This window comes from Bufo bufo, chromosome 2 (genome assembly GCF_905171765.1).
Source record: "Bufo bufo chromosome 2, aBufBuf1.1, whole genome shotgun sequence".
In the NCBI taxonomy this organism is placed as follows: Eukaryota; Metazoa; Chordata; class Amphibia; order Anura; family Bufonidae; genus Bufo; species Bufo bufo.
The window spans coordinates 465,651,735-465,663,543 of NC_053390.1; the positions used below are offsets into that span (position 1 = coordinate 465,651,735).

The 11,809-nt window shown below is 42.0% G+C and overlaps 1 protein-coding gene across 1 annotated transcript; it reads left to right on the forward strand.

Annotated features, from left to right (window-relative positions):
- The first annotated feature begins 559 nt into the window (after positions 1–559).
- On the forward strand, positions 560–1,492 carry LOC120990925 (olfactory receptor 13G1-like). The gene has a single exon (XM_040419816.1). It carries the CDS (start codon positions 560–562, stop codon positions 1,490–1,492), a length of 933 nt encoding a protein of 310 aa, XP_040275750.1.
- The last annotated feature ends 10,317 nt before the right edge of the window (positions 1,493–11,809 follow it).

Below are 11,809 nucleotides of genomic sequence, written 5' to 3' on the forward strand. Positions count from 1 at the left end.
GCAGCGTTCAGCTGTCCGCCTGGCCGTGCGGAGGCGAGCGGAGCGGAGGCTGAACGCCGCCAGACTGATGCAGTCTGAGCGGATCCGCATCCATTCAGACTGCATCAGGGCTGGACGGAAGCGTTCTGCTCCGCTCGTGAGCCCCTTCAAACGGAGCTCACGAGCGGACAGCAGAACGCTAGTGTGAAAGTAGCCTAGATGGTTGTCCCAATTTCAATAGCCCTGTGTACATCCTCATATCCTTTGCAATATTGCCAGACAGCAGGAATTCCCTAAAATTCCACAAAAGCAGTGTACTACATAGACAAGATACTCTACTGACATAACCAATATTGATCTAATGAGATACTAAAAAGTGAATCATTAGAATCATACCACTTGACTCTTTATTCTAGTGGCATATTTGTGTATTATGTAATGTATTAGTAAAAAATTATATACAGTAGTTTAGTATCTAAGACTAGTTTGTACCAATTTTGTAGTGACGTGAAAATTATTTGTTCAGTGTATCATATATGAATGATTTGTGTTTTGCAGGTTTGGTAAAATGGTATCCAAGATGAATCAGACTTTATCTATACAATTCCTCCTTGTAGGCCTGTCCCACTATCCATATCTCCAGCCTCTCTTCTTTATTATCTTCTTCTTGATCTACGTGATGGCATTTACTGGAAATATTCTGATAACTGTAGTTATTAGCATTGATCCTCGACTTCACACCCCAATGTATTTCTTTCTTATCAATCTTTCAGTCTTAGATATTTGTTGCACAACTGCTGCTATCCCTAATATGCTCCAAATACTAGTAATGGATAAGAAGGCCATCTCCTACTCTGGCTGCATTTCCCAGTTATATCTCTTTACTGCTGCTCTTAGTACTGAGCTGATTCTTCTGACTGTTATGGCATATGACAGATATGTGGCCATTTGCTTCCCTTTACGTTACAAGACTATAATGAGCAGACCATCCTGCATGTGTTTGGCTGGTGCCGCCTGGATCCTGGGTTCAGTGAACTCAATGACACATACATGCCTTATATTAAAACTCTCCTTTAGGGAAACAAATATTATAGATCACTTTTTCTGTGAGATTCCACCTGTACTAAAGTTGGCAAAGTCTGACACATACATCAATGACATTGTTATTGTGGCCTCTGATGTGTTGCTGGGAATGATTTGTTTTATATTGACTGTTATTTCATATACATATATCATCTCCACAATTATCAAAATCAAATCTGCCGAGAAGAAAAAGAAGGCCTTCTCCACCTGTGCCTCTCACCTCACAGTAGTGTCTATCTTCTATGGTGGTGTGATCTATACCTATGTGCGACCTGCATTCAGCAACCAATTGGAAGCTGACAAAGTTGTATCTGCTCTCTATGCCATAGCCTCTCCAGTATTAAACCCCATTATATACAGCCTGAGAAACAAAGAAGTGATCAATGCTATCAATAAAACATTTGCCAGAAAAGCATCATGGTGTAAGTGAGAGATCACTTGCTATGTATCGAAACAATTAAAATGTGATGCTATTTACAGACTTTCTTGGTGTCTTATATTTTTACATACATGTCGTATTGTATGTTAGATTTGTTGGCCATTGTGGTAAAATAAGGTGACAAGGTATAAAATATAAATGTATGGGCTTCTAAAAGCCCTTTTACATGGACTGACTGACAAGACAGTTATTGGAAACAAGCGTTTAGTTCTTGATAAATGACTATTGTTAAGCAGAGGGGAGAGCTGCAATTACATGCGGAAATCATCCCCTCTGTATGGGAATGAGTGATTGCTACTGCCATATAGATTTATTGTTTGCTGGCAATCTGCAATTTGCTGCCGGTAAATTATTTTTGGTGCTACATTAAAGACTTCCAATGAATACAAGTTTTGCTCATTCATCAGGGGATTAGCGGCACATTTACGTGAGGCAGTTATTGGGAACGAGTGTTCCCAGAAATGCTCCATCCTAATAGTTGCACCGATTCTCGGCCCGTATGAAAGGACCTTTGGACAGCCTTCAGATGGCTGTTCATTACAGTCAAAATAAGCCTGTCCAAAAAAAAACGTCGCCACCTGGATTTAACTAAGCAAATAGTTATGAGCCTCCTATTGGATAATTACTGCATGGGCGATTATCTTTCAGCTGGCAAGAAGCAGGGCCGGACTGGGGATAAAAACCAGCCCTGGAAAAAGTTGCATACCAGCCCCACAGCATTGTGTCATTATTTACTTGTTTATAAAAGGGGAAAGCATTCATTTTAAAACATGTGTGTAAACACGAATATGAACTTTGCCCCACAATAGCTCTTTTGTAGAACGCCCATTATTCATATTATCACAGTAGACCAGCTTTTCCCAACCAGGATGCCTCCAGCTGTTGCAAAACTACAACTCTCAGCATGCCCACACAGCGTTTGGCTGTCAGGGCATGCTGGGAAATTATCCCATCCAATTGGGTCAGAACTAAGAATAATCAAAGAACTTTACTTTAAAGTAGAGGTGGGACGAATCCCATTTTTTTTTTATCCGAATCCGAAAAGGTTCTCAAATCTCTCTAATCTTTCGAATCTCGAATCCTGTACATAAGAATTGTGTGAACGGTGTAAGAAACAAAGTGATCCAAACTCAATATTCTTTTAATATGAAAAAATAAAGAGTCCTTTTTTAACAAAGTATTCGGATTTGGATTCGAAAAAAATTAAAAATACAGGGTAATACAGCGCCCATACCTCTTACATCCAGGGTAATACAGCGCCCCATACCTCTTACATCCAGGGTAATACAGCGCCCCATACCTCTTACATCCAGGGTAATACAGCGCACATACCTCTTACATCCAGAGTAATACAGCACACATACCTCTTACATCCAGTGATGTCTCTTTGATGTAGATGTTCTCTTTCCTCATCTTCTCCTTTCAGACCTTCAGACCAGACCACCAGTTTTCAGCCATTTTTCGTCTCTGCAGTTTGACAAACAAAATTTTAGTTTACTACTTTTCCATCATCCTCCCATCTTCTAGACAAATCATTCTACCACCCCCAATACTGTGCCGCTGTGCTCCCCAATACTATACTGCAGAAACAGATAAACCCCCTGATAATAGTAGTACCACACAGAGCCCCCCATATAAAATACCCCTTCTTTGTGGCCTCAGTAGATGCCCCCATAGTGCCCCCCAATAATGTGCCAGTAAAAAGGGACCCCCATAATGCCCCCCAATAATGTGCCAGTAAGTGTCCCCATAGATGCCCCCCATCATGTGCCAGTATCAAGTGCCTCTCTCCTCCACCCCACATGTCCCAGTATCATAGTGCCATCTCGCCCCCCCCCCCCAAAGTGCCAGTATCATAGTGCCATCTCTCCCCCCCAATGTGCCAGTATCATAGTGACATCTCCCCCCAATGTGCCAGTATCAAGTGCCTCTCTCCCCCCCCCACACATGTCCCAGTATCATAGTGCCATCTCCACCCTCCCAATGTGCCAGTACCAAGTGCCTCTCGCCTTCCCACCCACCCCATGTGCCAGTATCATAGTGCCAACCCCCCTCCCAATGTGCCAGTACCAAGTGCCTCTCTTCTTCCCACCCACCCCCCCATGTGCCAGTATAATAGTGCCAACCCCCCATGTGCCAGTATAAAGTGCCTCTCTCCCCCCCCCCCCACATGTGCCAGTATCATAGTGCCATTCCCCCCCTCCAAATGTGCCAGTATCAAGTGCCTCTCTCCTTCCCACCCCACCCCCATGTGCCAGTATCATAGTGCCATCTCTCCCCCCCAATGTGCCAGTATTAAGTGCCTCTCTCCTTCCCACCCACACCCCCATGTGCCAGTATCATAGTGCCATCTCCCCCCCCCCCCAATGTGCCAGTATTAAGTGCCTCTCTCCTTCCCACCCACACCCCCATGTGCCAGTATCATAGTGCCAAACCCCCCCATGTGCCAGTATCAAGTGCCTCTCTCCTCCCGCCCATGTCCCAGTATCATAGTGCCATCTCCCCCCCCAATGTGCCAGTATCATAGTGCCATCTCGCCCCCAATGTGCAAGTATTAGGTGCCTCTCTCCTTCCCACCCCCATCCCCCCTACATGTGCCAGTATCATAGTGCCATCTCCCCCCCTCCCAATGTGCCAGTATCAAGTGCCTCTCTCCTTCCCCCCCCATGTGCCAGTATCATAGTGCCATCTCCCCTCCCCAATGTGCCAGTAGCAAGTGCCTCTCTCCTTCCCACCCACACTCCCATGTGCCAGTATCATAGTGCCACCTCCCCCTCCCAATGTGCCAGTACTAAGTGCCTCTCTCCATAGTACCAATCTAACAGTCACCTCATCTCGCAAAAAATGAGCCCCTACCTGAGACAATCACCCAAAAAATGAAAAGAAACTATGGCTCAGAATATGGAGACACTAAAACATCATTTTTATTTTTTTTAAAAAAAGCTGTTATTGTGTAAAACTTGCATAAATAAAAAAAAGTATACATATTAGGTATCGCCGCGTCCGTATCGACCGGCTCTATAAAAATATCACATGACCTAACCCCTCAGATGAACACCGTAAAAAATAAAAAATAAAAACTGTGCTAAATAAACCATTTTTTGTCACCTTACATCACAAAAAGTGTAATAGCAAGTGATCAAAAAGTCATATGCACCCCAAAATAGTGCCAATCAAACCGTCATCTCATCCCGCAAAAATCATACCCTACCCAAGATAATCGCCCAAAAACTGAAAAAAAATATGGATCTCAGACTGTGGAAACACTAAAACATGATTTTATTTTTTTTTAAAATGAAATCTTTGTGTAAAACTTACATAAATTAAAAAACAGTATACCTATTAGGTATCGCCGCGTCCGTAATAAGTTACTCTATAAAAATATCACATGACCTAACCCCTCAGGTGAACACCGTAAAAAAATAAAAATAAAAACGGTGTAAAAAAAGCAATTTTTTGTCATCTTACATCACAAAAAGTGTAATAGCAAGCGATCAAAAAGTCATATGCACCCCAAAATAGTGCCAATCAAACAGGCATCTCATCCTGCAAAAAATGAGACCCTACCTAAGATAATCGCCCAAAAACTGAAAAAACTATGGTTTTACACAAATCATTGTGTAAAACTTACATAAATAAAAGAATTGTATACATATTAGGTATTGCCGCGTCCGTGACAACCTGCTCTATAAAAATACCACATGATCTAACCTGTCAGATGAATGTTGTAAATAACAAAAAAAAAACTGTGCCAAAAAAGCAATTTCTTGTTACCTTGCATCACAAAAAGTGTAATATAACGCAACCAAAAATCATATGTACCCTAAACTAGTACCAACAAAATTTCCACCCTATCCCGTAGTTTCTAAAATGTGGTCACTTTTTTGGAGTTTCTACTTTAGAGGTGCATCAGGGGGGCTTCAAATAGGACATGGTGTCAAAAAAAACAGGCCAGCAAAATCTGCCTTCTAAAAACCATATGGCATTCCTTTCCTTCTGCGCCCTGCCGTTTACAGCAGTTTACGACCACATATGGGGTGTTTCTGTAAACTATAGAATCAGGGCCATAAATATTGAGTTTTGTTTGGCTGTTAACCCTTGCTTTGTAACTGGAAAAAAAAATATAAAAATGGAAAATCTGCCAAAAAAGTGAAATTTTTAAATTGTATCTCTATTTTCCATTAATTCTTGTGGAACACCTAAAGGGTTAACAACTTTTATAAAATCAGTTTGGAATACCTTGAGGGGTGTAGTTTCTAGAATGGGGTGGATTGGGTGGTTTCTATTATATAAGCCTCACAAAGTGACTTCAGACCTGAACTGGTCCTTAAAAAGTTGGTTTTTGAAAATTTCTGAGAAATTTCAAGATTTACTTCTAAACTTCTAAGCCTTGTAACGTCCCCCAAAAATAAAATGTCATTCCCAAAATGATCCTAACATGAAGTAGACATATGGGGAATGTAAAGCAATAACTATTTTTGTAGGTATTAGACCTCTTTCACACTTTTTTTTTAACGTTTTGCGGGCCTTTTTTGGCGTTCCGTATACGGTCCGTATATGGAACCATTCATTTCAATGGTTCCTCAAAAAAACGGAATGCATACGGAAATGCATCCGTATGTATTCCGTATCCGTTCCGTTTTTTGCGGAACCATCTATTGAAAATGTTATGCCCAGCCCCATTTTCTCTATGTAATTACTGTATACTGTATATGCCATACGGAAAAACGGAACGGAAAAACGGAAACAAAACGGAAACACAACGGAAACAAAAAAACGGAAAAACTGATCCGTGAAAAACTGAACGCAAAACACTGAAATCGACATACTGTAGTGTGAAAGAGCCCTTACTATGTATTGTAGAAGTAGAGAAATTGAAACTTGGAAATTTGCTAATTTTTCCAAATTTTTACTCCATTTTACCAGTGTCATGAAGTACAATATGTGACGAAAAAACTATCTCAGAATGGCCTGGATAAGTCAAAGCGTTTTAAAGTTATCACCACTTAAAGTGACACTGGTCAGATTTGCAAAAAATGGCCTGGTCCTTAAGGTGAAATAAGGCATTTCCACATGCACAATGCAAAGGGATCTCAAGGGATTGGGACTGAACATCTGTGTAGCCGTAAGAAAACCACGAATCAGTGAGGCAAACCAGAAAAAAAGGTTTCAATTTGCTAGGGAGCATAAAGATTGGACTCTGGAGCAATGGAAGAAGGTCATGTGGTCTGACGAGTCAAGATTTACCCTGTTCCAGAGTTATGGGCGCATCAGGGTAAGAAGAGAGGCAGATGAAGTGATGCACCCATTATGCCTAGTGCCTACTGTACAAGCCTGTGGGGGCAGTGCTATGATCTGGGGTTGCTGCAGTTGGTCAGGTCTAGGTTCAGCAACAGTATGTGCTCCAAGAATGAGGTCAGCTGACTACCTGAACATACTGAATGACCAGGTTATTCCATCAATGGATTTTTTTCTTCCCTGATGGCACGGGCATATTCCAAGATGACAATGCCAGGATTCATCGGGCTCAAATTGTGAAAGAGTGGTTCAGGGAGCATGAGACATCATTTTCACACATGGATTGGCCACTACAGAGTCCAGACCTTAACCCCTATTGAGAATCTTTGGGATGTGCTGGAGAAGGCTTTGTGCATCAGTCATACTCTACCATCAATGCAAGATCTTGGTGAAAAATGAATGCAACACTGGATGGAAGTAAATCTTGTGACATTGCAGAAGCTTATCGAAACAATACCACAGCGAATGCGTGCCGTAATCAAAGATAAAGTTGGTCCTACGAAATATTAGAGTGTGTGACCTTTTTTTTTTGTGGCAACTTTTTTTTGGGACAGGCAGTGTACCTGGACCTATTGAAGTTCAAATAAACCTAACTTAGGTTACAATAGAGTTCTGCACAAGGAAAAAATCAGATTAAAGGGGTTTTCTGGGATTTTCATACTGATGACCTATCAACATGAGATCAGCAGGGATCTGGCACTCCTAACGATCAGTTGTTTGATGAAGCCTCCTCTCAGTTTACCAAGCACCGTCCATTTGATAATGGCTGTGCTTCAGTTTGATCACAGCTCAGCCCCATTCACTTGTATGGGACTGAGCTGCGCCTCCTAGGCCTGTGATGGCCAACCTCCAGCACTTTCACGCATGGTTGCTAGGTGACAGTCTATTCACTGTATTATTTTCCCTTATAACATGGTTATAAGGGAAAATAATAGCATTCTGAATACAGAATGCTTAGTAGGTGATCAATTGAGGGTTAAAAAAAATAAAAAAAATTAACTCACCTTCTCCTCTGGTGATAAATAGCCAGTCCCCACTGTCAGCAATAGCAGATTGATTTACTGGCATTAGCCGGAGGTGTGTGAAAATCTTCACAGATCCATGCCTCATTCATTTTCACAAAGGCAATTTTTTGTACACTTGTGGAGGACAATTTTGTCTACTTGGGTGTGAGAACGACACCTACCAACCTGAATACCCAAAAAACAGTGCCAGTTTCACCCACTGTTCAATCTGCCTGCCCAGAAGTCAGGGAAAATGGTATGTGCCAGAGAAAGGGTACAATCCAGTCTGATTGTTCAGACGATGCATATCCATTTGCTGATGTTTGTCAAGTTGTTCCAACATGTTCAGCGAACAGAATTTGCTGCTGCTGCGGCTTCTGCTACTTGTAACAGTGACAGTTGGAGGTAGGTGACTTAAGGAGGGGCAGACACGTGGGTGGCCGGCATCTGCTCAGCACAAGCTTCAGTAAGCTGGGTACAGAGCATATCCTGGTAATACAGCAATTTTCCTTTCAGTATAAGCAAAACTTTCCTCCATTTTGCTTCGATAATGAGGGAATCCCCTCTGGGAACGAGGGATCACCCACAATGTCATGCATGCAGCCAATCAGCAGCTAGCCAGCCCTGTGATGTCACAGCCCTATAATTAGCCTCATTCGTCTTGGATTCTGCAATTCCCCATTAAAAGTGTCCTGTCTGACCCAGGAAGCAGTACCACAGCGATTTAAAAAGATTAAATAGACAAATCGCCAGGACCGGGTGGCATACACCCCCGTATCCTAAGGGAATTAAGTAATGTCATAGCCAGACCCTTATTTCTGATATTTGCAGACTCTATACTGACAGGGAATGTCCCACAGGATTGGCGCATAGCAAATGTGGTGCCAATATTCAAAAAGGGTACAAAAATAGAGCCTGGAAACTATAGGCCGGTAAGTTTAACATCTGTTGTGGGTAAACTGTTTGAAGGTTTTCTAAGAGATGCTATCTTAGAGCATCTCAACGGAAATAAGCAAATAACGCCATATCAGCATGGCTTCATAAGGGATCGGTCATGCCAAATTAATTTAATCAGTTTCTATGAGGAGGTAAGTTCTAGACTTGACAGCAGCGAATCAATGGATGTCGTATATCTGTACTTCTCCAAAGCATTTGACACTGTACCACATAAAAGGTTAGTCTATAAAATAAGAATGCTCGGACTGGGAGAAAATGTCTGTATGTGGGTAAGTAACTGGCTCAGTGATAGAAAACAGATGGTGGTTATTAATGGTACACACTCAGATTGGGTCATTGTCACTAGTGGGGTACCTCAGGGGTCAGTATTGGGCCCTATCCTCTTCAATATATTTATTAATGATCTTGTAGAAGGCTTGCATAGTAAAGTATCAATTTTCGCAGATGACACTAAACTGAAGAGGACAGTATACTACTACAGAGCGATCTGGATAGATTGGAGACTTGGGCAGATAAGTGGCAGATGAGGTTTAACACTGACAAATGTAAAGTTATGCACATGGGAAGGAATAATGCAAGTCACCCGTACATACTAAATGATAAAACTGATAGGAATAGTACTACTTAGCACACCACTCATATCTGGTGGCACAGTACTTTGCAAGGCGTACGCGCAGTGCCCCAAATTGGAAGTAAGAGGACCGACCAAGCATCTTTTTCCATCTCCCGGTTCCTAAAATCTATTCCATACACCGGCCCCTGATAAGGGACAAAACAGAGATTAAACTGTTAAGAACAATTTTTTTTTAATTTTTAAAAAAGAGGAAAGCCTCTGCTGAGCTAGGTATTTTTTGGCCGCGTAACTGAACGCTCATGCACAATGGCTGTAGGCTCATGCGTCCTTTTGTGGAGGTGACAAACCTGGTCAGTCAGACCCAAGGCAACATCATCAACCTCATCCCATATGCCTTTTTTCTGGAGCGTGCCCTGCGAAGAGTGCTGGATCAGGCCGTAGATGAGCATGAAGAGGAAGAGTTGTGGTCACCATCACCACCAGAAGCAGCCTTGTCGTCTTCGATTGCTGGACCTGCGGCAATGCAGAGAGAGGAGTCTGAAGAAGAGGAGTCAGAGGAGGAAGGTGGCTTTGAGGAGGTGGAAGACCAACCACAGCAGGCGTCCCAGGGGGCTTATTGTCACCTTTCAGGGACCCTTGGTGTTGTACGTGGCTGGGTGGAGGAAGAGACCTTCAATGACGTCAGTGACGACAAGGAACGGGACATGGCTAGCTTGGTGTCCAACCTTGTGCAAATGGGGAGTTTGCGGTTGTGCAAATGGACTGTTTGCGGTTGTTTGCGGTGCGTTGAACAGGGAGTTTGGTCTGTCAGAGTTTGGTCTGTCACTGTGAAGCGGGCGTAACCCTTACACTACCTGATCGATACAACATCATACCTGATGTTTTAAAGCACGTTATTCCAAACAATTTAGGAATGTTAGGTGATTTATGCCCTTTATGGATTAAAACCCGACTCTGCGTCTACTACATAATTTTCCATGGGAGTTTTGCCATGGATCCCCCTCCGGCATGCCACAGTCCAGGTGTTAGTCCCCTTGAAACAACTTTTCCATCACTATTGTGGCCAGAAAGAGTCCCTGTGGGTTTTAAAATTTGCCTGCCTATTGAAGTCTATGGCGGTTCGCCCGGTTCGCCCGTTCGCGAACAATTGCGAAAATTCACGTTCGCCGTTTGCGAACAGAAAATGTTATGTTCGCGACATCTCTATTGATAAAATATTATCAAAGATAACTAAGAACAAGACCCCAGGTATTGATGGTATCCAGTTTGAAGTCTATACCCAATATAGAGAAATTTTGACTCCAAATTTGCTTAAAATGTGGGCTGCCTCAAGAGAGTCGGGGAAATTGCCCGACTCTCTGAGGGAAGCCCTAATTACTCTTATTTTAAACCCGGTAAAAACCCAAACTCCCCAGACTCATACCGCCCTATCTCCCTAAATAATACAGAGAACAAGCTACTTGCAAAGATATTGGCAGCTAGACTTAAGTTAAAATACTCAAGTAGAACCGACATATAGTGGTGAAAGGATAATTTTAATCCTAGATGCCTCAAAAGCCTTCGATACTATAGAGTGGCCTTTTTTAATGGCAACATTTAAAAAATGGGAATTGGTGATCAATTTATTTCTTCGGTTAAATTACTATATACCGGAATATCTGCAAGAGTGATATTCAATGGAGAATATACTGATAATATACCCATAGGTAGAGGTGTTAGGCAAGGGTGTCCCCTTTCTCCTTTACTTTTTGCCATAGCTATGGAACCTTTAGCGGACATGATTAGGCAAGATAGGGAGATTGTGAGTTTTAGGTATGGATCCCACGAAGAAAAAATAGCTTTATATGCGGTTGATATTATGCTATTCGTGGGGTCACATGGTTCACTTGCCAAAATTTTCCAGATATTTGATGACTATGGTGAATATGCTGGGCTCAAAATAAATCGGGCTAAATCGGCTTGTATCCCAATTGATCCCTTGAATAATGTAATACCGGGCCAATTGGAAATTAAGAAAATAGATGAACCCGTAAAATATCTAGGTATTCAGATCACCCCTTACCCTAAGGACTATATACATCTAAATGTGCTTCCTAAAATACACGAAATAAAGAAAAAAGTACAAGTATGGAAAAAAACTACATGTATCAATGGCAGGTCGCATTTCACTGGTGAAAATGTCTATCTTACCCGCCTTGAATTATATTATGTGGAATGCGCCAGTAATAATCCCCAAGAATATCTTTAAAAGAATAGTTTCCCTATGGACGGACCTGGTATGGCGCGGTAAAAAGCCTAGAATTAGAGCGCAAATACTCTATATTCGAGAAAAAGAGGGTGGATTATCGGTTTTGGATGTGGAACTTTATTTTTTATCTGGCCATATTAGAAATATGATAAATTGGAGTAACTCACACAGATATAAAGCTATGTTAGAAGGGATTAATAAAAATTTTAATAACTGCAGTATTTTCC

Coding starts and splice junctions, on each gene's coding strand:
- LOC120990925 (XM_040419816.1), top strand. CDS start 560: ATGAATCAGACTTTATCTATACAATTCCTCCTTGTAGGCCTGTCCCAC.